This window comes from Rhinichthys klamathensis, unplaced genomic scaffold, assembly GCF_029890125.1.
Source record: "Rhinichthys klamathensis goyatoka isolate OS25496 unplaced genomic scaffold, OSU_Roscu_1.1 h1tg000133l_1, whole genome shotgun sequence".
Lineage (NCBI taxonomy): Eukaryota > Metazoa > Chordata > Actinopteri > Cypriniformes > Leuciscidae > Rhinichthys > Rhinichthys klamathensis.
Window position 1 is genome coordinate 4,108,828 of NW_026606668.1, and position 25,413 is coordinate 4,134,240.

The following is a 25,413-nucleotide window of genomic DNA, read 5'->3' on the forward strand; positions in this document are numbered from 1 at the left end:
TGCTTTGAAATAATCTGTATTGTTAAAAGCGCTATATAAATAAAGGTGACTTGACTTGACATTGGAAACACTGGCACTCTCATCAGAGAAGAAAGGATTAGGGAAACTATAGTCTTCAGGAAATGTAATAAGCTAATCTTCAGGAAAATTAGCTAAATAAAAAAAAACAGCGAATAAAAAAAAATGCATTCAAATTAGAGAATTGACAATGTTACTTAATTGTGAATACTAAATATGTTGCCCAGTGGCGAATGCAATAATGCAAAAAAAACAACAACAACCAAACATTGTGTCTTAATCAGCTGAGGGTGGGAGAAGTGACAAGATAAACGTGAAAATTGCTTGGATTCTATTTTTGCGTTATCTATTTTTTTTTTTTTTTCAGATTTCCCATAACACTACATTACACGTATTATACAATATTATCTGATTGGCGATGACTGACAAAGCCTGCAAAAAAAAGTATAAATGAAAATAAATAAAAATAAATGACAGAAAACCGGTATGAATAAAGCAAAAACCAGTGAGTGAGTGAATGAAAAAGAGTGGGAGAGAGAGACTGTAATGTGCTTATCTGTAAGCACTCCCAACTCACATGCTCTTTCTCCAAGAGGCGTTTCACCACAAAGTAATAGGACTATTGATTAAATTCTCTAGTGCATGTGTGTTGATGCGTGTGTGCAAGCAGCACTGAAAGACCTTGCCTGAGAAAAAAGATAAAGAATGCATGCATTTCTCGAAAGAGAGAGAGTGTTTACCTCTGTCGCTGTCATACAGATAGGCAAACTTCTCCCACTTGTAATACTCCACTAGGCTGATGAGAGGGCCTTTGATATCAGGCCTCATCTGCAGAACAAACTGGTTGAGTCCGTCAGCTGGAAAACTGGGCGTGATGAAGGACACATGCAGCGTCTCGCAGAACGACGTGATGGTGTTCACCGACTTCTTGTCGTAGAAGCCAAAGATGGCATATACTCCTCTGGAAAACTGTGAGCAAACTGAAAAAAAAGAAGAAGAAAAAACGTAACAGCCACAAATATTAACAACACCGTTCAAAATAAACAACGAGACACGTGGAAACCAATACCACAATTCTCTCAGTACAGTTCTCTTATTCTTAACATCATAGGAAGGGGACTATAGAGTGCCTGTAGTTCTAATGGATTATATACTGTACTAGTCTGAGAGTATTGAGCTTAATCTTATCTGATCTGGGAATGTGTGACTGAGCATTGAAGAGAAAGAAATGGATTAGATACAAATGATGCCCACTCGGGCCAGCCGGGCTTTTTAAGCACAATAAATCTATGCAAACATGATATACACACTAACTGCCAACAACCTGAAGTATTTAGTCTTTAGTTGATATTACATTTTGACAGAAGCCACTAAATGATCTACACTGCAAGTACAACCAATAAGACAGAAATCAATTGGAGAATTAAGTGTGTTTACTTGCACTTTGAAGGTTCTGAAGGACTAAATAAATAATTCATTTTTTTAACACGTCATGTCATCTTTTTAGTCCAACTGGAATCGTGCCAGTATCTTTTTAGGAAAGTCGTACTAATAGACCTATAGTATATATTGTGATTCATCCAGCATACATGTTAATCAGAAAAAAAACCTCTAGTGTTGTCCACAAATACTTTCAGAATATTTCGAATGCATATTTTGTCATGTATACTTGGACAGACAGATGGACTACACAAAAGCCTGCTGTATACTTAATGTTGAAGAAATACAGTTGATCTAGTAGTTAAAGAAAACAAAATAAACCTGGCACATACAAATGTATCAAAATTAAACCCTGAACTGACCTAAGCATACATTAATCTAGTTCAGATACACTATTCAGATATTTCTGATAAAAACAAGCTACTGTATCTCAAACATAACAAGATCATACACAGCACCACAAATGTGTCAGCATTGTGAACAACATAAAGACCTGAAATTTAGACATGTCTTCAATATCTATACAAAAAATGGAACAAAAACAATTAAAGGTCCAATTGATCTTGGTAACAAGAATACTCTCTGTAAAAAACCTTTTAGACAAAGATGATTCTCTACAGTCAGATTTTATCAGCCAATGGCGTTTAACATCAATGACAAAACCTATGGTGATGCATCTTGAGTATATGCACAATTATATGCTCAAGATGATGCATCTTTAATATAAGCACAATAATGTACAATTGTACAATTAGTCATTTAATACCATCTGCGTCATTAGCAAGTGGGACATGTCCTGACCACTTTTTGCTGATTTTGAAGTTGAATTTGTACCCACCACATTTTGAAAGCCATTGGAAAAATAGAATGTGGAAGGCTTACAACGCAATGAAAAAGCAATTCGTCATTTTTAATAAAAAATTCATATGTAACACAAAATACTTTTGCACTGACCAGACAGCCCTGATGATCTATAAACCTTGTCACACACATATAGTGATTTCTAAAAAATAAATGGCTTAAGTATGTACACACAGCACCTGCACACTCTGGACTGTGTGTACGCACTCTGTGTGATCGAATAGAAAGAGAAGACTTTCCATTTACACATTTAGATTAAATAATATATGCCATATATAAAATACATGCCAGAGTTACGCACACAAATTGCATGAAATCCTTATCCAGAAGTAAAAAATTATATGAATTTAAGGTATATAATATAATAGATGTGCAGCTTTTGGAATATTTTTCCCAATGACTGCTACATTTTAATATTTTTAATGGCAAGGAGGATTGCTTGGCTGTGAACATTTTAATTGCTTTAAATTGTGTTATATATTGCAGAAAACACAGTCTGAGCTCAAAGATTTTTTTTTTCTGGTGTGCTTTTGGTATCATTAAATGTGCTAGTATAAAAAAAAACACAAAAAAACAACACACAAATGGCAGTGAACTGACGCTGAACTCTGATGATGCCCTAGTATTAATACAAATTATGTTTATACTTTATATTTTTTGCTTCTAGCTACCTTTTCAGCGCAGTCCTGAATGTCCTGCAATGTCTGTTTGCCATGACAACTTCACATACTCACTGCTGCTCTGTTGTCCTATAGTAAAGGAGCTTTATATTTGGAGTTCCAATAATTTTAGGTTTCATCATGAATATTTAAAGGAGATGTATAAATACCCAGCACCACCATAAAAAAGCACACACCACTTTTTAAGATGAAATTACGCCAATAAAATCAAATTTGAAAATGTATTATTTTTTAATGGAATATTACATTATTCATTAGAAATGATTGTGCACATCATCATTATTATAATTTTTTTAATTTATGTTCTCCCACAATCTTTAATCAAAATAACTTTCCCTCTCTCTTGCGGCGACATCTCTTCTCTTCTCTTTGACTTGTTTATTGGTGTGAGGGTGGGACAACCTTCACTCACATGAGATCACAGCAATAGCAAACCACAACAATCAAATTATCCAATCAATTCCTGATGGACAAAATCAAGTCCCATCCTAATTTTCTTCTTGTTTGAGAAGCAGTTTCACTCAGATATACATCACAAGTCACTTCAAGAGAACACTATCGCGACTTCCGTTTCATGACAACTTTAAATACTATTTATCTGAATATTATAGGTAGTAATTATGGTTCTGAATTTTAGAGGTCCACTGAAGGGGAAAACATATGATCATCTATATACACCGACGAGCCAAAACATTATGACCAACTGTCAAATATGCTGCTGGTCCTCCGTGTGCTGTTAAAACAGCACCGACCTGCTGAGGCATGGACTCTACAAGACCCGTGTATATTATATATATAGGTCACTTATGCCCTATATGCCCTATTTTGCATTTGTAATTCCATGTGTATATGTACAGTATGTGAGCTCATCGAACTATGAAACATATTCATAAACTGTGCTCACACCGAGTGATCTGCAGATAATCTGCATGCAGTCAGAAAGCTAAATATGAGACTTTGATCAGCAGTCACACAGAACAGTAGAGAGAGCCTGCTGCTCCTGCTGCTGTGTCTGAGCTGGCAATGCCACACATCAGGGCTTATGGGATATGCCTGTGTGTGAACGGGGCCGCACACATATGTACACTGGGGATTCATTTGTGTGTCAATTACTCTAGCTGTCTAAATGTCTTGTCAGTACAGTAGGGAATTTCAGTATGGCAATTTGTATGCCATATTCATACTGGGAATCGTGAGCAGAAAACAATGTTTTTCCAGCATATTCTTCCAGTTTAATCAAAGTTAGGATTCTAACTGTAGGATACAATCACACCAAAATATACACATAATAAATAGACATTAAGACATTGAGGATTGTCAAGATATTTCACTGTAACTTGCCATTGATTAGATTTACTTTGTGTTTCTGTTTTGTGTTTTGTGTGTTTATTCATGTTCAATGTCAATTATCATTTATTAATCTATTCAGTTAATAACTTGTTAGAGTACTGTCATTTTTGGTACAATTTCTCATGTCGATAAAAAGAAAAACTTGCCTATATATTTTAAAAAAATGGAAAACCCATAACAGAGTCTACAAAGTATTATAGAACCAGGTAGATATTTAGAGGGGTAAAAAGCATAATATGAATAAATTATATATACAGTATATACTGTAGAGAGAACGGTGCGAGGCCGGTGGCGTGATTAATGATGAACGACACCTTTGAGATGCACCGGTCTCGTATCTCTCACGGAGGAGCGGAGGCATAAAGGAGGAGCGACGACTGTGAAGATACGAGACCGGTGCATCTCACGGGTGTCGTTCATCATTAATCACGCCACCGGCCTCGCACCACTCTCTCACGTCCCTCGAGCTTGTCCTGCTCGCCACAATATATATATATATATATATATATATATATATATATATATATATGTATAGAATGTTTAATTATAATAAACTATTATTAAAAACTATTATTATTATTTTTTATAACACCATTAAGATTTTGTATAGAACTTTCGAAGCATGGTTCCTTAAGAAACCTTATAAAAAAGGGCCTATTTAGCACCAAAAAGCACCAAAAAACTGGTATGCTTAGAACTATTTTCTTAAGAGCATATAGTATTATATAGTTCTAATGCAAAAATACACATAATGAATATTTTTGCTTAAAGTATTATGGATTTTCAAATAAAAGAGAAGAGGGTAAACTCTATACAACTCATTGGATCTGTCAGCTATTATTGGCACAAACATTAAAGTCGATTGATAAGACAGCCTATCCGTCTATCAGTGATAATCAGAACACATGGGTGTTTATGTGACCTTGAATGAGGGAGAGATGCAACTACATTTGCATTTAGTCCTGGGCATTAACATATCACTCTACCCCTGACATTTTTTATTTGAATATACAGGTGTTACTGAGACTTTATGAAAGAAAATGCACTTTGCTTGAGTTTCAAAGTCTCTCTTCATAAGTTAAGAGCAAATATTTCATGAACATTCACACACATTTCAGTGTAGGGATGATATAAATAAAATTTCTATCGTACCACTTACTGAATACTACAGCATTTGGGAAAATTTCCCAAGCCAGAACATTCCTATATTCTGTCTGCTTTCATTCACACAAATACCAGACAGTCCCGTAAAGGTGTCATCACAAGTGACATCACAAATGTAACGTGTATAGTCTGTTTTGGTGTCCTTTTCACTGTGTTATGTGATCATTTTAACCAAGTTCCCAGTCACCATTAGTATGCATAGTTCCTGCACCTGTTCTGTTTTACCTTGATTACATGTGTATTTAAACCCTGAGTTCAGCCAATACAGGTAATTTACAATATATGGTTTTTAAAGCTTTTTAACAGTTATAGCACCACCTATGGTCTGATGTCCATAAAAGGTTGGAGATAAAACTTTATAGGCTTTTGAGTATATTTTTCCACGCACATTTTCTAAATGACCCTATTATAGCCTTCCAAAGGCCAAAGTTCTAAATTGTTTTGATTAGTCCCGAAAATTGTGCCACAGTTGTTGAGCCAAAAACCTAGGATTAGTTTGCGAAAGTTGGGTTTTGAAATAATCTCCAATACTTAAAGCTGCAGTAGGGAGTTTTGAGAAAACGTTGACTTAGCCTGAAAATTTGAACAAGCACAACTTACAGGTCCCACCCCCTTGCTCTCTGCTGCGCTACAGCCCTCCCTCCACAGCTCGTCCTCCACAGCGGAGCCTGTCGTGAACGCGCAGGCTAGTAAACAGGGCCACCGATAACAGCGGATAAAAAGTCATATGGCACATTCACTAATAGGGACTAAACGTCAATAATATGCTTTACATTGACTATGGCCTGCCCATACTTTGACTACAAACTTGGTCCTCAAATCATTATGTATTTTGCAATAGCCTACATGTAACTTTATAACGTTGCACTCTTTCTATAAGTTATAAATAGCTAGTAAGATAACGTTAATATACCGGTAACTAACGTTACAGTATGTAAGTAATTATTCTAGCGATATATAATGCTAGATAAGGTGTGCTAGTACATTATTTCAGCAACATGACAAGCCAGTGAATTAGCAGGTTTCAATTGTTGCTTAGCAGAGTGCGTGACATTTTATCTACATGTTATGTGGCTAGAGTTTTGACACCGAGTCAATGGGCTCTGTGTAATTCTTTCTTTATCGCTTGTTTATCGTCATCGGTCTTTTTCCTTTTACCTCTTTGTTTTATGAGCAGGTGTCACTCGAGAATTGGCAGTTTAGGTTGTTTCTCCGTCATAAGCACAGCCGCAGCACGCCGGCAATCTTGAGTTTGAACGACGACTCGCGCTGTGCAAGAGAGGGGTGTGATCAGCGCGTACACGAGCGTGATTGACACTGCTAAGACATTCCTCCTGGCTCTGATTGGTTGTTTCTGACCGGGAGCGTCTATTTCTGCAAATGGCAATAGGACCACTGGGAGGAGCCAGAAGAGCTTGATTTTTTTCACAGATTATCTGTCTCATATTCTACTGTCAGGACATAATGACAGTTTTAACAAATATGTAAAAAAAAATTTTTACAAAAGTTACCTACAGCAGCTTTAATGAACGATTCGATTGAAAGCGGCAGTCCTAGAGACAAAGTTGCTCAGAATTAGGAGTTCTACCATGTGGTAGGAATGTTGTGGACGTGGGTGAAAAATCGCCGGGTATACAATCCTTTACACACGTGAAAAACGCGAAGACGCTCACAGGCCTCTAGGTCCATGAGTCAAACAGGCCCAGCGAGTTTCCTTTCGATCTGCCTCCGTTAATCTTGTCTGACAGCTGCTCAAACTTGACTGGCCATCGCCGGCCGCTTTTTCCGAGATATGCAAATGTCCTCAAAGACAGTCTTGGCACTGCATGCCAATTTTCAAGTCAATCAGACTTAGGGTTGCATAGTAATAGCCATTTTTATGTTGAGATGCTATATGTATATGTATATGTATGCATTTTTATGTTGAGAGCTCCATGCTATAGAGCCACCAAGTTATCAGTCGTCGTGTGTTTTTTCACACGTCCACAGAATGAGCTCTTACATATGTGCGAAGAGTGAAAATATCTTATTCAGTTCACGAGTTACAGCCATTTTAGTAAAAGTGGCTCCTCCCACTTCGAACAATTTCACCTTTTTTTTGATAATTATTGACAATCAGACTCCACAGAATCTTGCTGCACTGGTTTGGTTCCGATCAGGCCAAAAACCTAGGACTAGTTTGCAAAAGTGTTTTTTAAAAGAAATCCAAAATATCAGAAAATTTCGCCAGGGTGACGATCAAATCCGGTTTAGGAGTTATGAGCAATTTCGTACTTTTCACCGCTGTAGTGCCCCCGTCAGGCCGATCAGGGCGAGCCTTGGTGATGTTGTAGATGGTGTGAGCACTACCAGCCCTCAAAGTTTCAAGTCTCTACTACTAACGGTTTGGTCTGCCCGATCGGTTTTTGGGGAAAATGCTGATTCATGGAAATTTTTACAATTAAAAAAGGGTTTCAGCGCTACGCGCTTGAACCGCTAATTATATTGTGAACAATAAACTCTATTAAGGAATTAATTTCTATTGCTTACTTATACATGGTATTACAACAAATTCTTGTAAATATTTTGTTACATAGAGCAAACTATGAAAGTTGAGTGATTAACTTTAGACCATTCGCTACAGACTTGCTTTCCGCTCACTGATCTCTATATATAGTTTATAGACATAGGCGTCGATCCCGTGACTGGAGCACCCACGGAAATGGTCGGGCACCCACAGAAAAAAAGAAAGAAAGGTGATTTAAGCAATTTTGAGCGTGGTTGTTGGTGCCAGATGGGCCGGTCTGAGTATTTCACAATCTGCTCAGTTACTGGGATTTTCACGCACAACCATTTCTAGGGTTTACAAAAAATGGTGTGAAAAGGGAAAAGCATCCAGTATGCGGCAGTCCTGTGGGCGAAAATGCCTTGTTGATGCTAGAGGTCAGAGGAGAATGGGCCGACTGATTCAAGCTGATAGAAGAGCAACTTTGACTGAAATAACCACTCGTTACAACCGAGGTATGCAGCAAAGCATTTGTGAAGCCACAACACGCACAACCTTGAGGTGGATGGGCTACAGCAGCAGAAGACCCCACCGGGTATCACTCATCTCCTCGATAAATAGGAAAAAGAGGCTACAATGAGTTCACTGTACTAAAATGGCCCCCACAGTCACCAGATCTCAACCCAATAGAGCATCTTTGGGATGTGGTGGAACGGGAGCTTCGTGCCCTGGATGTGCATCCCACAAATCTCCATCAACTGCAAGATGCTATCCTATCAATATGGGCCAACATTTCTAAAGAATGCTTTCAGCACCTTGTTGAATCAATGCCACGTAGAATTAAGGCAGTTCTGAAGGCGAAAGGGGGTCAAACACAGTATTAGTATGGTGTTCCTAATAATCCTTTAGGTGAGTGTATATGATAATAGCCTATAATAGATCAGTATTTATGTCATGTTTAAAATCAACAATCTCCTTCCACTGTCACGACTTGTGTATCATTAAGAATTCAGAGTTTCCCACTTGTCTCTTCTCCATCTATATGACATCACTAGGATCTGTGATTCAGAAATATGGCTTTTCCTATCACTGCTACGCTGATGACACACAACTCTACCTCTCATTCCAGCCTGATGATCAGACGGTAGCTGCTCGCATCTCAGCCTGCCTGACAGACATTTCTGGCTGGATGAAGGACCCCCACCTTCAACTAAACCTTGCGAAGACAGAGTTGCTTGTGGTCCCGGCCAACCCAACACTACACCACAAATTATCCATTCAGCTAGGCTCGTCATCCATAACTCCATCAAGGTCAGCCAGGACCTTGGAGTTGTGATTGATGATCAACTGAACTTTGACCACATTGAGCTTGCTAGAACCAAGTCCTGCAGATTTGCCGTATACAATACTCTGATAGGAGGATCAGGCCCTTCCTAAGCACTTGTTCCATCCAGACTGGACTATTGTAATGCTCTCCTGGCAGGTCTTCCAGCTTGCACTGTCAAACCTCTGCAACTGATCCAAAATGCTGCAGTTAGAGTGGTCTTTAACGAGCCGAAGAGAGCATGTCACTCCTCTCCTCACAAAACTGCACTGGTTGCCAGTTGCCACTCGCATCAAATTCAAGTCACTGACTTTTGCCTACAGAACAACCACTGGCTCTGCTCCCTTTTACCTAAACTCGTTACTTCAGACTTACGTGCCATCCAGAAACTTGCGCTCTGCAAGTGAACGGCGTCTTGTGGTGCCATCTCAAAAAGGCACAAAATCTCTTTCTCTGACCTTTTTCTGGTCTGTGGAATTGACCTGCCCAAGTCAACCAGAGCTGCTGAGTCCGTGACCATTTTAAGAAACGGCTGAAGATGCATCTTTTCCAGCAACACTTGATACATCAATACTAAAACTTTATCTTCTATTCTATATCTATTATCTTTAAAAAAAAAAGTACTGCGTTAGATTAAACTGGGAAGGGTCATAGCACTTGCATATTGTTGTCCTATTGTCAGTTTAACTGCTTATATTGTTCTCATTTGTAAGTCGCTTTGGATAAAAGCGTCTGCTAAATGAATAAATGTAAATATAAATGTAAATACAACTTTGCTTGGTCATTCATGTGCTCGGAACTCGCAAGTACTCTTCTTGAAGGGCACAAAACTTCTTCCCCATGTCACATAGTATGTCATCAGTAACGTCATTACTACTAGGGGAGAGCAGGGGCGAAAGTACCATTTTTTCAGAAAAACATCATTTTAAAAGATGATGGTTTAGACAGAGATATATTTTTGCTGTGGTCAGTCACTCACAAGTGTGGTCTATCAATACCAGGTGGTATTTTGTAAAAATGTAGAATAACTTCAGTATAATTTCACTTTGAACTTAAGACTGCTCATGTTACTTTCGACCCCGTCAGTTGGGACAAAAGTAACACACAGGTGGGTCAAAAGTAACACAACAATATACAAGCTAGATTTTTTGTGTTACTCTTGTTTTTTTTATTTTTTTTTATTAGCCTAAATATACCTGAGTATGACCTTGTAACTGCAAACATATTTTGGCCTTTATCTTTGCCAAAAAATGTTAATTTACATTTTTTCATTTTAAATTTCAGTTTCATCAAATGTTTAAAAAGTAACCCAACAGTACAAACTTGAATTGTTTAGAATATTTTTTTATTGTCAATCCATTTTATAAAATGTTTTTTTCAACATGAAAAATATGAAAATTAAATTAAATTAGCATAATGTAAATTCTCAACATAATGTAACAATAGTCATGTTTCCATCCAGCTGTTTTTATGCATACATTTAAAATGTGCATAAAAACATCTGGATGGAAACCCTGCAAATTCATAGGTGGAGGTGTTAAGGTATGGCTAAAACCTAAACGTGACTAGGGTAAATGGAAACAGATTGAGTGAAAAAAATGGTGACAGAAATCAGCTGATTTAAATGTGACTTAAGCTTTAAAAGCCCCCTCATAAACATCTGCCATATTCTGTTGGTATCATATGACATAAACATGTTTTAAAAAATGTTGCAACACACAGAAAGTCACCACATTAGCAGAGGGACAAAAGAAACACTTGTTTTCCCTATAGCGGGTTACTTTTGTCCCAACAGGAACTCCTGACATTTAAACCCGATTTACTTTTATACTGTAAAACTCTGACCAGGCAAACTTCAGGATGTGTTACAGCACTAAAAAACCTATAGATTGATCATTACTGTGTGACGCATGAAACGAAAAACACAACTTGTAATTAAACTTTTAAAAAAGTCCCGCTTCAGTAATTTACGTATCATACTCGAAAACTGCTTTCCGGACCCAACCGCGGGAAACGATGACGGAATCACGTGATATTTGGCAGCTCCGTCAAGGGTTGCATACTGAACGTGATGTCATAGCTTGAAATGCTAATGTTGTCAGGGCTCTGACAAAATCGCGTTGTTACTTTCGTCCCGCGTTACTTTCGCCCCGGTTCTCCCCTACCAGGTGGCGGCTCTGATGGGCTATTTTTCACACAGAATCAAACCCCAGATCCAGAGTGAATATGTCTTGCATTTGCGAGTTCCAGACAGTCTGTGCATTAATGGCTCTGGGTATTTTTAACTATGGGGTACATATTCTATTATTACTGGATACATGATTGAGATTATGTAATGTGTATGTTCTGTTTAGGTTTATTATCTGGTATCATCAGTGTTTATGGTTGTGTAAGCAACTTCTCCTTCGTGTGGATTTAATAAAGACTTTACTTGTTACTCATCTTCTTTATTGTGCGCTTGTATACAGCCCTCCCGTGACAGAATAGAGGACCAACAAAAGTTAAGTTATGGACTTACCAGAGTTGCCTCTCCTCCTCCCGAAAACTGTTATTTGTTGGGGTATTTGAGCTGGATGCTCCGAAAAGGTGGCCTCTCCATCACGGCCTGCAAGCTCGAGACAGCCACCGTGTTCGTTCCGGTACCAGAGCCGGCTATCACCAGAGCCCCAGAGTTTACTCATTCCATCCCAGAGCCAGGAGCGGATCTGTGCCTTATAAATCTATGGATGATGGATCCAGTCTCCACCCTTGAATCTTCACCTTCTTTGCTGGTCACGTCTAGCTAATTGGATGTTTTGGACCCATCCAGAAATCTCCCTCCTCCAATGTTCCCAACTGATTTCCAAGTCCAATCTCCTCCGCTGGTAATGGTCAGTCCCCTGGATCCGTTGGCTCTGATGGTGTCATACAGCTCCTCGGCTCTGCCCCCGGCGCCAGCGCTGTGTGGCTCTTCAGCTCCACCTCAAGCTTTCCGTCCACTAGCTCAGTGTGAGGTCGCCTCGGGCCTCCAGGACCATGTCTCCACCCCGGCCTTTCAGCCTGTTGGCTCTGCCCTGGCTCTGCGTTCCTTCAGCTCCACTGTGGCCTGTCAGCCCTAGGACTCCTCCAAGCTCCTTCGTTCCTTCAGCTCAACCTCTGTCAGTCGTCACTCAGCCTCCGCCATGGACTTCCGGGTCTCTGGCTGCGCCTCGACCCTCCACCCCCTTGGCTTCACTGGGCGTCCCCTTTTATCCGGCTTCCCCGTCGTCCTTCCCTGTCCTTAATCCCACACCTATTTCTGTTCTTCCAATAATGTCCCTGTGATTTAAACCCTGAGTTCTGTTCAGTTCATCGTACGGAATCATCAGTGTTTATGATTGTGTTTGCTACTTCTCCTCCATGTGGATTTAATAAAGACTTTACTTGTTACTCATCTTCTTTGTCGTGCACTTTTATACAGCCATCCCATGCCAGATAACTAAGCAACAAAACTGGAAATATTGGGAAATTATTAAATGAGTCTCTGCCAGGATTTTATTTAGAAATTGAAATATGCTTCCTACCTGACAAAAGCGCATTGCATCATCAACGGGAAATGCAGTGGAAAACAAGCTTACTTCTTTTCAGCTATTTCCAGGCAAATAAATTACAAAAATAACATGATAAAACGCAACACTTGGATCTCCATGCATATATAGAGTAGCTGATATGTTGTTTTGATAGCAAACGTGCAGCTGGTCTTTCGTGTTTCAAGCTAAGTAAAACTAAAACTTTTGCAACATTTTTCTTTGTAATTACTAAAATGGTGGTTTTTACCCCCTGCAGGTTGTAATTTAAAGTTACCCCCTTGATCCACTTAGTTACAGAGTAAGTAAAATAAATAAAGTTCCACGGCCCTAGCATGGTGTTTCCGTGTCTGCCCAAAGCACGTGAATATAAGACATGTGATTGGTTGTCGGTTGCTAAGCATCTAGTTGTAACATTCTATTTCTAACACTGCATCATTTCACACAGTACAAACACATCCCCGGGTAAAAAGCGGGTAAAAAGCACCATCACAAGTTCAGGACACAAGTGGGCAACAGATGCAGCAGTGGCATACTTCAACTTCAGCCTGTTCTCTGCTTGTGCCACTGCTGCATCTGTTGCCCACTTGTGTCCTGAACTTGTGATGACGCCTGCACCTCTGATCTTCTCATCACCAGAATCTCTGTACATCATAACAGCCTTGCACTTCATCACTTTGAACTCTTCAACCACTGTCGATAGGGGTAGCTGTAACTGTCCAGATCTGATGAATAGCCCTACTGGCGTGAAACTTGGGGGAGGTCCGAGCCACCTGCAAAGGTGTTTATTCAATCGCCTTTCAATGTCATAGGTACTTCATAAATTGTCAGTAGCCACATAAGTCTTGGTAGTAGACCATGCTGAAAGAGCCTGGCTTTGAACTTGCCTAGTAAGCCTGAACATTCTATCTTTCTCAACCATTCTTCCACCTGTCTCTCTGTCCTGGATACACTGCTTCTGTCATTAAGAACGGGAACATACCACTTCCCTAGGCATTTTACTGGGACTTCCTCATTTGATGGTATAACCTTCCCCTGGACTTGAAGTTGGAACTTGCTAGTCATTTTCACAGTTCTGATCACCATGATTCTTGACTTCCTTGGTTTGAACTTCATTCTTGCCTTTGCTCCTCGGGTCAGCTCTTTTCCAGGACAATAGGATGATGCCCTTTGCCCATATCCTACGCAATAGTTTCCATAACCTGCGGAACATCGGACATCTCTTGTATACTTTATAAGGCATACCACTTGGTCCTGGAGCAGATGCTGATTGGGCTTTCTGTACAATTTCCTGGATTTCTCTCCATTTTGGTTCACTGGTGTCAAACTTTTCCTCAGAGTTTTCAGTTCTGGTGACCTTTGGGTGTGCGCAAAACGCCTGGCCCATAAAAGTGTCATTGTGAATCTCTTTTAGGAACATCTCCACAACTTCCTTAGGTCTGGTCAACCTCCAGGATCTTGCTTCTCCCAACAAAGTTTTGGTGAGCCTATCTGGGTCCTTAATAAACTGAGCTCTCTTTGATGTCTCCTTTCTTAATCTCTAAAACTTTTCAGGTTACACAGTCGTCTTCGCAATCCACCGGTCAGATCTTTTATGCCCTCCTTTTCATCTGCACTTTAAAACTGCTTGTTAAGGGCCAGATTTACTAACAGCTTGCGCCAGCGCAAACCCTCTTTTGGCGTTAAAAAACTACTGTCAGGATTTACTAAAGAAAAAATTAGCACTGAAAAGATGTGAACACACAGTTATTTTTGCAGCTGACCTTATTGCATTTGTAGGAGTTTCCCTTTTTAGACGCAAAATTTATGGGAGGAGAGTATTTAAATGAATCACGCAAGGTGATTTACTAAGGTTTGCGCTCGTCAATGTACTGGTGTTTGTGCCATTATTTACAGCCCAAAAAAAAGCAGGTCGACTCTTAAACCAGACACTACCTGGTAGATTGCATTGGTCATTATGGAAATTATTAGCCTGAGAAAACCCAGACAACTTCCGACAAATTTAGATTTGCTCTGAAAGTTAGTCTGGCAAAGAGCTCATTCAAGCCCATTTCCAATCCGTTGAAATCGAGGCACCAATCAGAAACGTTGGGGCGGGCTTTACACGATGACGACAGCGCTGGGATTTTGAAGCAGATTTTTTGTAGCCTTCATTACAAAGATGGATGCCGCATCCGTCGAACATCACACGTTCGAATCGCGTCTGTTTTAAGCGATTTGAACGTTTCCTTTTTGTTAAAAACCGAGCAAAGAACAACACTTAGTTGTTTCTCTTCATCTCCTTCATCGCTCTGATTGGTTTTAGGTCTATCCGCGACGTCCGTTGGTGAGGCCCCTCTGGAAATGATTTGTCTATGACGCTTTGCCAGACCATAACTCAGTTACAACTGAGAATGGTCTGGTTTTAACCAGGCTAGGAAATTATCTGACTGTGTCTGTGTTCTTTAATTTGCGCGTTGTCAGTAGATCACGCGCAGAACTTTCCACTCCCATTGGCGCTATTTTGGAATTGCGCTCTCACACTAATTTGCCCTGTTTAGTAAATTTGCCCCTATGAGTATTGATTTCTTTTATCAGATGCAATATCTCTCTCTCCCTCCTGTTGGGCCATTTTCCAGGTGATCCACTGATCCCCTTTTCTCATCTGTGCCAAAGCATTCTCTAGCCATGCTGAAGATGATTGTTGACATACTATAAATTTTCTTCTCAGCTGTTCCTACTAATACTGCCTCTAGAACTCTATCAAGGTCCTGGTCTAGCTAGTTCCATCATGTCTTATTATTAGCTGGGGGCCTCTCTCTCTTGCAGGTTGGGTGTTTAGGTTAGCATCAGGAAAGTCCCTCATATGGCTTCAGGGTGAGACAGATGCTGAGTGGTCTCCTGTACATTTTATACAAATAAATGTCAATTGAATTGACAGAAATTTCAATGAATTATTAATTTATCTGATTCGTTCAACCCACTGCTTAATTCAGGAATGAAACACAACTACTGTGTTCCTCGGAGACTAATTTTTGCTTTGGCTTAGTTTGAAACTCTTCATTGGCGGAGGGAAAGTAGACAAAGTAAGTGGCAATGTTGTGTTTACAATGTAAGTTATTCAATCCTAACTTTTGTTTATTGAACTGAAAATCAATACCAGCACAGATGCTCCTATTGCACCCAGAACACCAACTTGCTTGAGTGATTTTGATTAAATATAGTTATTTTTACTGGAAATCTAATGATTTTTTTAATAACCATCTGGTACTGCCTATGTTTAGATAATTCAGATACTTTAAAAGTACAAATGACAATGTCCTCTAACTCTTCTTTTTTTCCCTTAATGGATGCTAACCAAAACACACGATTATTAATAACAAATTAACTGTGTTGTAAAACATGCCTGGGATGGCACATCAATTGAATTAGTATATACTGTATTAATGCACCAAGTTGCAACATTACTCAACAACCAAGGACATGTACTTGTGTCACACCTCTTAATAACAAGTTCACCTCTTATGGCAAGTGATATCATGTCTTTTCACTCGCTACTTTCTTATCCTCTCACTTTTGAACGGATTGATGGCCTCATTCATCTTCTGACATCCAATCCTATTTAACCTTCAAAAACATGCTGTAATGATCAGGTTATCCTTGCAGACACATACACATTAATGACTTTAAAAGAGCCGTTTTCTCTGCAGAGCACCAAATCATCACGTCATATACACATTCCTCATTCAAATGTCGACTTTATTCTCCTGATTAACTAACTCTTTAAATAAACCCCTGCTTTTCTTGACCCCCCCCCCCCCCCCCCTCCTCCCCCCTTCTCCCCCCTTCTCCCCCTTCCTCTCTTTTTGTTCCTCAAGGTGATTGCAGATTGTTGGATTGAAGGACTGTCAGTAAAGGAAAGAAAATGCTCAGTCACTCGTTTTTCATCCTGTCTTCAGCACTAAATCCTCCACACCCCCTTCTGGACGCGCTGATGTGAATATCTTTAATATAGCACACACACATACAACACACACACCATCATCATGCTGCCTTCAACATGCTGGTGGTTGTGTGAAAGAGATAGCAGAAGTTAAAGAGAGATCATTTTATAAATGCTGAGCATATTATATGTGTGCCACATACAGTGTAAGCAGAAACTGTTATTTTCATGTGTCACATATATACATATAGTTTACAGAAAGATTGACCAATTTCTTTCTGCTTTTTAAAGACTCACAACAATTTTGAGATTAATTATTATTTTATTCTACTGAGAGCTAAAGTTCCATGTTTCTCTTAAGCTTTATACATATAAAAGCAATTTAGTAGTGGGTAGGAAAAAGATAAAATATAAATATAAAAATATTATACATGTATTTATAAATTATATAATTTTCACAGTATTGGAACACGTGTATAAATCCCTCTCTCACAAGATCATCATACAGTATTTAGGGGTTTGTGGCATTAAAAAGTTTTTAAAAACCCTGATTTAAATAACTGAAAATGGAGCATCACTGGGGAAAAAAGTCTTCACTGGGGAAAATGTTCTTCTCTTTCACTGGGAAAAATCTTAGAATGACTGGCTCAATGAAACACTATCATTAAAAAGTTTGGGGTCTGTACGATTTTTGAAAGTCTCTTATGCTTAACAAGGCTGCATTTATTTGTTAAATTGTTTTATATTTTTATATTTAAAAAAAAAAAATTTATTCCTGTAATGGCAAAGCTGAATTTTCAGCATCATTACTCGCGTCTCCAGTGTCACATGATCCTTCAGAAATCATTTTAATGTGCTGATTTGGTAATCAGGAAACATTTCTTCTTATTATCAATGTTGAAATAGTTATGCTGAAACAATTGTCCCAACATTTTTGTGAAAAGTTGTTACAATTCTTTTCAGGATTCTTTGATGAATAGAAAGTTCAAAAGAACAGAATTTATTCGATAATAGACATTTAGTAACATTATGTTGTTATTTTTTATCAAATAAATGCATACTTGCTGAATTAAAGTATAAATTTCTTTCAAAAAAATAAATAAAAAAAAAAATAATGTGGAGTCAGCAGTCATTATTGTAATGACTGGCTGACTGTACGTTATGCCATTTATTTAACACAGCTATTTAATAAATAAATAAATAAAATAAAGAATGCCCATAAATATTTATCTGAGTTGAATCTGTTCTATGTGACAAGAAAGGATCAACTGAGTGATAGGTGAGACATGAAACAAGCATGTAAAATATCAGTTGCCTGGTAAAACAGACAAATAGGTTAACATTAAACAAAATAATGCTGCGATTAACCAACCAGAATCAAGGAATCCACAGAGCTGTGGGGGTGTGTTACAATTGTTGGTGCGTCACAGTAAAGGGTTGTTGTTGTATATAGGGTGATAGGATGTCATATCTGGCGGCAAGCTTGAGGCATTGTATGATCAGTGTTAACATTAATGTTATTCAATCTGACTATTGAAAAAAAGCTTCTGTGTTCCAGGAACAGAAACTCTAACATCATCAAGGAATATGCATAAGCAAATAGGACTATCCGAAAACAAACATGCCGTAGAAAGTGTTTGAACAGAATAACAGTGACTGCTGCACACTGAAGAATAAACATCATGTAACAGCAACAACAATGCTGAAACCTTTCTAGGGCACATATCTGTCAATAGAAGATGGGTCTCCGATGAGTCACTTCAACCACCTCAAGGCTACAAACAAGCGATAACAGAGTGCATGTTACACCATAAATGTGTTTTTCGCTATGGCAGACCATAAACTGTATAAACAATTGGCTCTTCTGGGAGTGTGTTTCTTATCATAATGCTTATATATTTCAGAGAAAACCCTGCTCAGTGCCATCTATATATATCTGCATGTGGGTGATTGTGCTTGGGTGACAACAAACAGCAAAGGAAATCCCTTGTGTGTGTTAAATATACAACATTATAGGTCTAAGCATGTTTGAATATAGCATGACTAAATACTAGGCTTATTCATCTTCCAGATGCTCAGAATACAGATTTTCTAATATTTGCAGTCCCAAATCAGTAAACACAGCCCTTTATTGCACACTCCTCCTCATGATAAAATGCCTAAACAATTTCCATAATGTTATGTATGCGTACCCTGGCCTGAAGTATCATTGAGTTTTTGTGTGTGTGTGATGTGTGGGATGGGTATGTGGGAGTGGGCAAGCCGCTCACATGAATCAGCGGCTGTTCAGGCCGCTGAGACAGACTTGTCGCAGTGAAGCTCACATTGTGAAGCATCAGTGTTTGACATCAAAAGGAGCCATGCCCACCAAGAGAAAACTCAATCAGGTTATTGGATTGGGTGAAAAATACACTAAAGAGGCCTCAGATGTAGCCTAAGAAGATGCGTGGGGGAGGGACACGCGCGAGGTCCTCGTGCCTTGCAAACGTCTGTTAAAAACCTTTTCATTATACATAGGCTATTGCAAAATTAAAATCTAGAAATTGTACCGTAAAACATTCAACAACAAATGACACAAAAACGTTCCGAAGGAGGCAACCTGCTGTTTCATTTGCCATCGAATTGTGCAGATGCTGGTAAATTTCTATTTAGTAATGAAGTCTTACAAAATGCAATCATTAAACTAAACTTAACGTATCTATACAGTATTAATCATTTATCAAAAGCCTGTTTGTTAGATTCCAGAGTAGGGATGAGAGGTCTGCCTAATTTCTGCGAATCGGGTTGTTTTTTAAAACATGGTTAAAAAAATGATTAAATTATTCATTAGCGTGATGACGTAAATACGTCATAGCAGGGTTTTTGACATTCTGACATGACAGATAAATGCTCTAAAACTTTTTTTTTTTTAAACGTATTTGTTTCAATACATTGCGTGTTTTCTTTCCCAGTTCAGTCAGTTGCAGCCATGATTCAGCTCATAAATGCATTTATATAAATATAATTAATGATGGGAAGGTCTGACTCATTTATATGAATTGGTTTGTAAACAGTTTATTTCAAAGAAGTAGTTAAAAGTAGTTGCTTCATGACATAATTGCATCATAGTGTGGTCTCTGACATTTCGAGACAGTTCTTAGTTCAGTGAATCAGTTTTGTTAGGTGTGTTTGACTTAAAGCGGCGCTATGCAAACCGATCGGTCTGCGCAGCGTCGCTTCAAGTCGAACACACCTATTGACTCGGAACCGCTCTGGGGTGCGTTTCCCAAAAGCATCGTTAGCCAACAATGTTCGCAAGTTCCGTCGATATCAGCGTAGTTCAACGAGTCGGTGTTTCCCGACAGCTCTCGAGGTGTGGTTAGAAGAATAGTTTCTTGTTTTTATAACATGTGGACTTAATAAATCCTGATCTAGAGCCAAATAAGCAAGCTGACATTCAGTACAACCTGTGTCTTTTATTTAGAAGACATACAAATGTCCTTTTCGTCTTTTAGTTTGTCAATAGATTTAAAGCACCGCTTTTAAAGAGTGCGCATGTGCGAATGTGCTCTACGTAAGAACAAGCCTATGATTGAATCTGGAAATAAAGCAAATAACTGAGAAAAATTAGAAATAGTCCTCAGATGATCTGTCCGTAATTTATAGCAAAACATCTAGCATTAATTCGGTCTCAAACAGATTCATTAAAAGTAGTTATTACTCCACCACCTGTGTGACATCATTAACCAACGTGGTTGAACGACCAATTTGCGACAGTACGGTTTCGGGAAACAGTCGTTACTAGCTAGTTGATTTCTTCAACGATGCATCGTACTATGGCACTGAATCAGCGAGTCACGTCGTTGTATTGGAAACGCACTCCTGACCGATTCAGTTCAATTTATGAATAAGGGTGTGTTCACACTTGGCATGTTTGGTTCTATTAAAATGAACCCTGGTACGATTTCTCTGTTAGTGTGGTTCATTTGAATAAGTGTGAACGCTGCCATCCAAACCCTGGTGAGCACCAAAAAAGCGCACCCGGACCGCTGAAAAGATGGGTCTCGCTGCCATCCGAACCCTGGTGAGCACCAAAAAAGCGGACCAGGACCACTGAAAAGATGGGTCTCGCTTGAAATTTGAATGCAACATGGACCAAAGACATGTAAACAAACCAAAAACGGGACATGATGTCACAAGATGCAACCCTAAAAAGGACAGAATGCTGAAGCATATCTGTTTTTTCTCGTCATAGTTGCAATGTTTCCTATCACATTTAGGTACAGGTAAAACCACGTCTCATCGCAGCAGATTGTTTTTGTGTGCGAGTCTGACAGAGGGTTTCCTGCCTCTGTTTTGACTCCTTTACACATTTTATAAGCTCTTCACGAGTTCTCAGCAGGTCAAAATTAAGCGTAGCGTCATTTCTGGCAGGTCACGTTGGTCAACTCGCATCAGCTGACTCTCAGCTGATCCACATCTACCTATAGGAATACGACGCCTATCACTGTATACATAATATGTAGTAGTATGTACATAGTATGGTGTTCCTAATAATCCTTTAGGTGAGTGTATATTATACACTCACCTAAAGGATTGAACACTATACTAATACTGTGTTTGACCCCCTTTCGCCTTCAGAACTGCCTTAATTATACTTGGCATTGATTTAACAAGGTGCTGAAAGCATTCTTTAGAAATGTTGGCCCATATTGATAGGATAGCATCTTGCAGTTGATGGAGATTTGTGAGATGCACATCCAGGGCACGAAGCTCCCGTTCCACCACATCCCAAAGATGCTCTATTGGGTTGAGATCTGGTGACTGTGGGGGCCATTTTAGTACAGTGAACTCATTGTCATGTTCAAGAAACCAATTTGAAATGATTCGAGCTTTGTGACATGGTGCATTATCCTGCTGGAAGTAGCCATCAGAGGATGGGTACATGGTGGCCATAAAGGGATGGACATGGTCAGAAACAATGCTCAGGTAGGCCGTGGCATTTGAACGATGCCCAATTGGCACTAAGGGGCCTAAAGTGTGCCAAGAAAACATCCCCCACACCATTACACCACCACCACCAGCCTGCACAGTGGTAACAAGGCATGATGGATCCATCTCATTCTGTTTACGCCAAATTCTGACTCTACCATCTGAATGTCTCAACAGAAATCGAGACTCATCAGACCAGGCAACATTTTTCCAGTCTTCAACTGTCCAATTTTGGTGAGCTCTTGCAAATTGTAGCCTCTTTTTCCCATTTGTAGTGGAGATGAGTGGTACCCGGTGGGGTCTTCTGCTGTTGAAGCCCATCCGCCTCAAGGTTGTGCGTGTTGTGGCTTCACAAATGCTTTGCTGCATACCTCGGTTGTAACGAGTGGTTATTTCAGTCAAAGTTGCTCTTCTATCAGCTTGAATCAGTCGGCCCATTCTCCTCTGACCTCTAGCATAAACAAGGCATTTTCGCCCACAGGACTGCCGCATACTGGATGTTTTTCCCTTTTCACACCATTCTTTGTAAACCCTAGAAATGGTTGTGCGTGAAAATCCCAGTAACTGAGCAGATTGTGAAATACTCAGACCGGCCCGTCTGGCACCAACAACCATGCCACACTCAAAATTGCTTAAATCACCTTTCTTTCCCATTCTGACATTCAGTTTGGAGTTCAGGAGATTGTCTTGACCAAGACCACACCCCTAAATGCATTGAAGCAACTGCCATGTGATTGGTTTGGTTGATTAGATAATTGCATTAATGAGAAATTGAACAGGTGTACCTAATAATCCTGTTATTGTATGTATGTAAAGGTGAGTGTATAAGCTCGTCAGTATTATCAACAGCTGTTGCGTTTCTCAGGAGCTAATTACCCTCCTCCATCCCCAGCTCCTCCTCTCGCCCAGTCAGGATTTGGCATTCTGATTCCCCCTGAATCAGACTAAAATTCTCTAATTTTGTTGTACATTAAAATGAATTAATGATATCTGCAATACATTCATGTTGATTCTGTTCTGTTTACCCTAAGGTTTTTTTTTTTGCTGCTCTCCCTGCTCTTATCCATGCTAGGCTGCATGGATGCGCAGGGAGTTCTTACCCAGAACAGAACCATACCGCCAATCATAACTGTATGCTAATTGTCAATCGTATTTGACGATAGAGGTCCTGACAGAAATACCATTATATGCAGGGTACTCACACACAATGAGCACATTTAGCCAATCACACAGCATTGTTTTAGATGTTCAGTAAGTTCCGTCGCTAAATATACTTAATAAAAGCGACCAAACAGGTTGTGAACGGTATCTTTAGGTTCGATGTTAAATTGCCAATGTGAACGCTAAGCGGACCAGGGTCTAAATTTTTATTTTATTTTTTTTTGGTCCGGACCAAACAAACCAAGCAAACCAAACTACAAGTGTGAACACACCCTAAATCGTTCAGGCTGGATTTGTGAATCCATTGAACAGAACCACTCTATTGAAGAGATCTGAGTCTAACCAGTCTGGATGTGATGTAAGACCAACAATTTTAAAGAATCTTCTAACCTATGTGACACAAACTCAAATGCACTAATAATTAATCGCATTTTCGAATTGGGTTAGCATTTCATCATTCAGTAGCCTACTGGTCTTCCTGCTCAGAAGTAGCCTAAGAAGATGCGTGGGGGAGGGACACGCGCGAAGTCCTCGTGCCTTGCAGACGTCTGTCAAAACCCCTTTCATTATACATAGGCTATTGCAAAATTAAAATCTAGAAATTGTACCGTAAAACATTCTTCAACAACTGACACAAATACGTTTTTGAAGGAGGCAACCTGCGGTTTCATTTGCCATCGAATTGTGCAGATGCTGGTAAAACGGGGCCATCTCCTCTCCTCTGTTACTGTGGAAACCATCATCATGCTGCTCCCGCGAATGGTAATTATTATCACCCACCCCCCCAGCCAAAAAAAAAAAAACCTGGTTTATATAACGACCATCTTCTCAACGCATAGTTTACACAACCAGACAGCGAGAAACAAAACGTGCCACAGTTCAGACTCATTAGAAGCTAAAGTGTTTGAATGATAAACCGAGTGATTGCCAACATCCAGCCCCCGGTCCTTTCATGGGTTGCGTAAAGGAATAAATAAACACCAGCGTTAATAATAGAACACATGTATGCAGGCGATAGCTATCCTGTGTTAACTCAAATAGGAATAACACATAGATCCTGCCATACAGGCTCCTGTAATATTTAATATGGCATGAATGCAGGATGAATCAATAATATAGGGAGGGAAACTGCCTATGATCGCACCTGTGCATGGGCAGGCTAATTTATAACAGCATCTAGATTAGTAGGCTATATATGGGGAGTTAATTAGTTCAAGCGGTAAAAACTCCATGTTGACTTACAGCAATTTGTGATGGCGAAGCTGTTGGCCACCTCCAGGTTATCAATGTGAGGAGTGAGGCGGAATTCGGCCGTGCCGAACTGAACCATTCCGATCCGAAATGCGCTGTACTCTTGATCTGCTCCTCTGGGGAACAAGCCGCCTGAGAAATTAATACATTAAAAATTATTCAGAATTATATCGTAAGAAGAATCACGACACTGTCTCAAATTCCAAAAACAGACAGATTACATCGTTTTATCATGAAATTCTCACATGGTACCCAAGTAAAGAGGACGTTTATATGTAATTTCTGATATCAGAATTATGTTTATGATTTGATGAGCATGATCTAAAAGGCGTAGACAGGTGGAGTGCGCTCACCGATTTGGACGCTCGGCGATCCGCCGAGCGCCAGTCCCCATAACGCGGGGAAAAGGAGACCCGACAAAATCATCGTCTTCTGCTTATCCACGCGACCACATCCACCAAACGCGCACTGTTCACAAAACAGCGGGAACAATATAGAGTCGACACATGTTAAAATAAACCACAGTTAAAGCGCAGAGGCTCTCGTTTGTCTGCGGTGCTGGTGAAGGAAAGAGCGGGCGCGATGATGCGGGAGTCTTGCTCTCCTCCTTTGCGGCTCCGTCTCTGAGACTCGTTTCAACTCAGTGGACACGGTAAGAATACTGATGAAGACGAAAAGAGCCGAGCGGAGCCGAAGCTGCTCTTATTTTGAACGCGCGCGCAGCAGAGAGAGGCGCGCGCTCGCTCTTGGACATCGGCTCAGCTGAGCCAGGAAATAGGACTTTTTTATTTGTTTAATTATATGTCCCGTGATTTCTTATTGTTATGACTTTATTGAATTAGAAAAGGCCTAATATGTGTCCACTACGAGGCAGAATGGTGACATATGTTCCCCTGCAATCCAATAGGCTTGGGCTCCACCATCTTCTGTAATACAATGAACTGCTTAACCACCTCCACCCAGACTAATCAATAACTGATATACTCCCATTACACATATTATTATGAGCTCTTCAAACTTTTCCAGACCAATGACCTCTTGGTGGAGAGAGATGGAATCAGGATCCCTGTATAAAATTGTTTGCAGTACAGTATAACACCATTAGCCTAGTATAATTTACAGGTAATTATGGTGCTGCTTACATTAAAAAGCCATTAAAAAAAAATCATTAACCTAATGATTCACATACTTAAACATCAGCGAAAACATTTAGCTGAATTTTACTTTGGTTGATGTTATCT

At 39.6% G+C, this 25,413-nt stretch overlaps 1 protein-coding gene across 4 annotated transcripts in view; it reads right to left on the reverse strand.

Annotated features, from left to right (window-relative positions):
• Positions 1–24,832, reverse strand: part of gria2a (glutamate receptor, ionotropic, AMPA 2a) — a 41,868-nt gene extending 17,036 nt beyond the window's left edge. For 2 of the 4 annotated variants that reach the window (XM_056256914.1, XM_056256916.1), the window contains exons 1-3: positions 24,526–24,832; positions 24,164–24,304; positions 759–998 (exon numbers count right to left, since the gene is read on the reverse strand). In XM_056256914.1, coding sequence (XP_056112889.1) covers positions 759–998; positions 24,164–24,304; positions 24,526–24,598 — 454 coding nt within the window. In that variant the 5' untranslated portion in view covers positions 24,599–24,832. The remainder of the gene's footprint in view (positions 1–758; positions 999–24,163; positions 24,305–24,525) is intronic. The other 2 variants (XM_056256913.1, XM_056256915.1) reach the window with 1 other exon arrangement.
• Between the last annotated feature and the right edge of the window lie 581 nt (positions 24,833–25,413).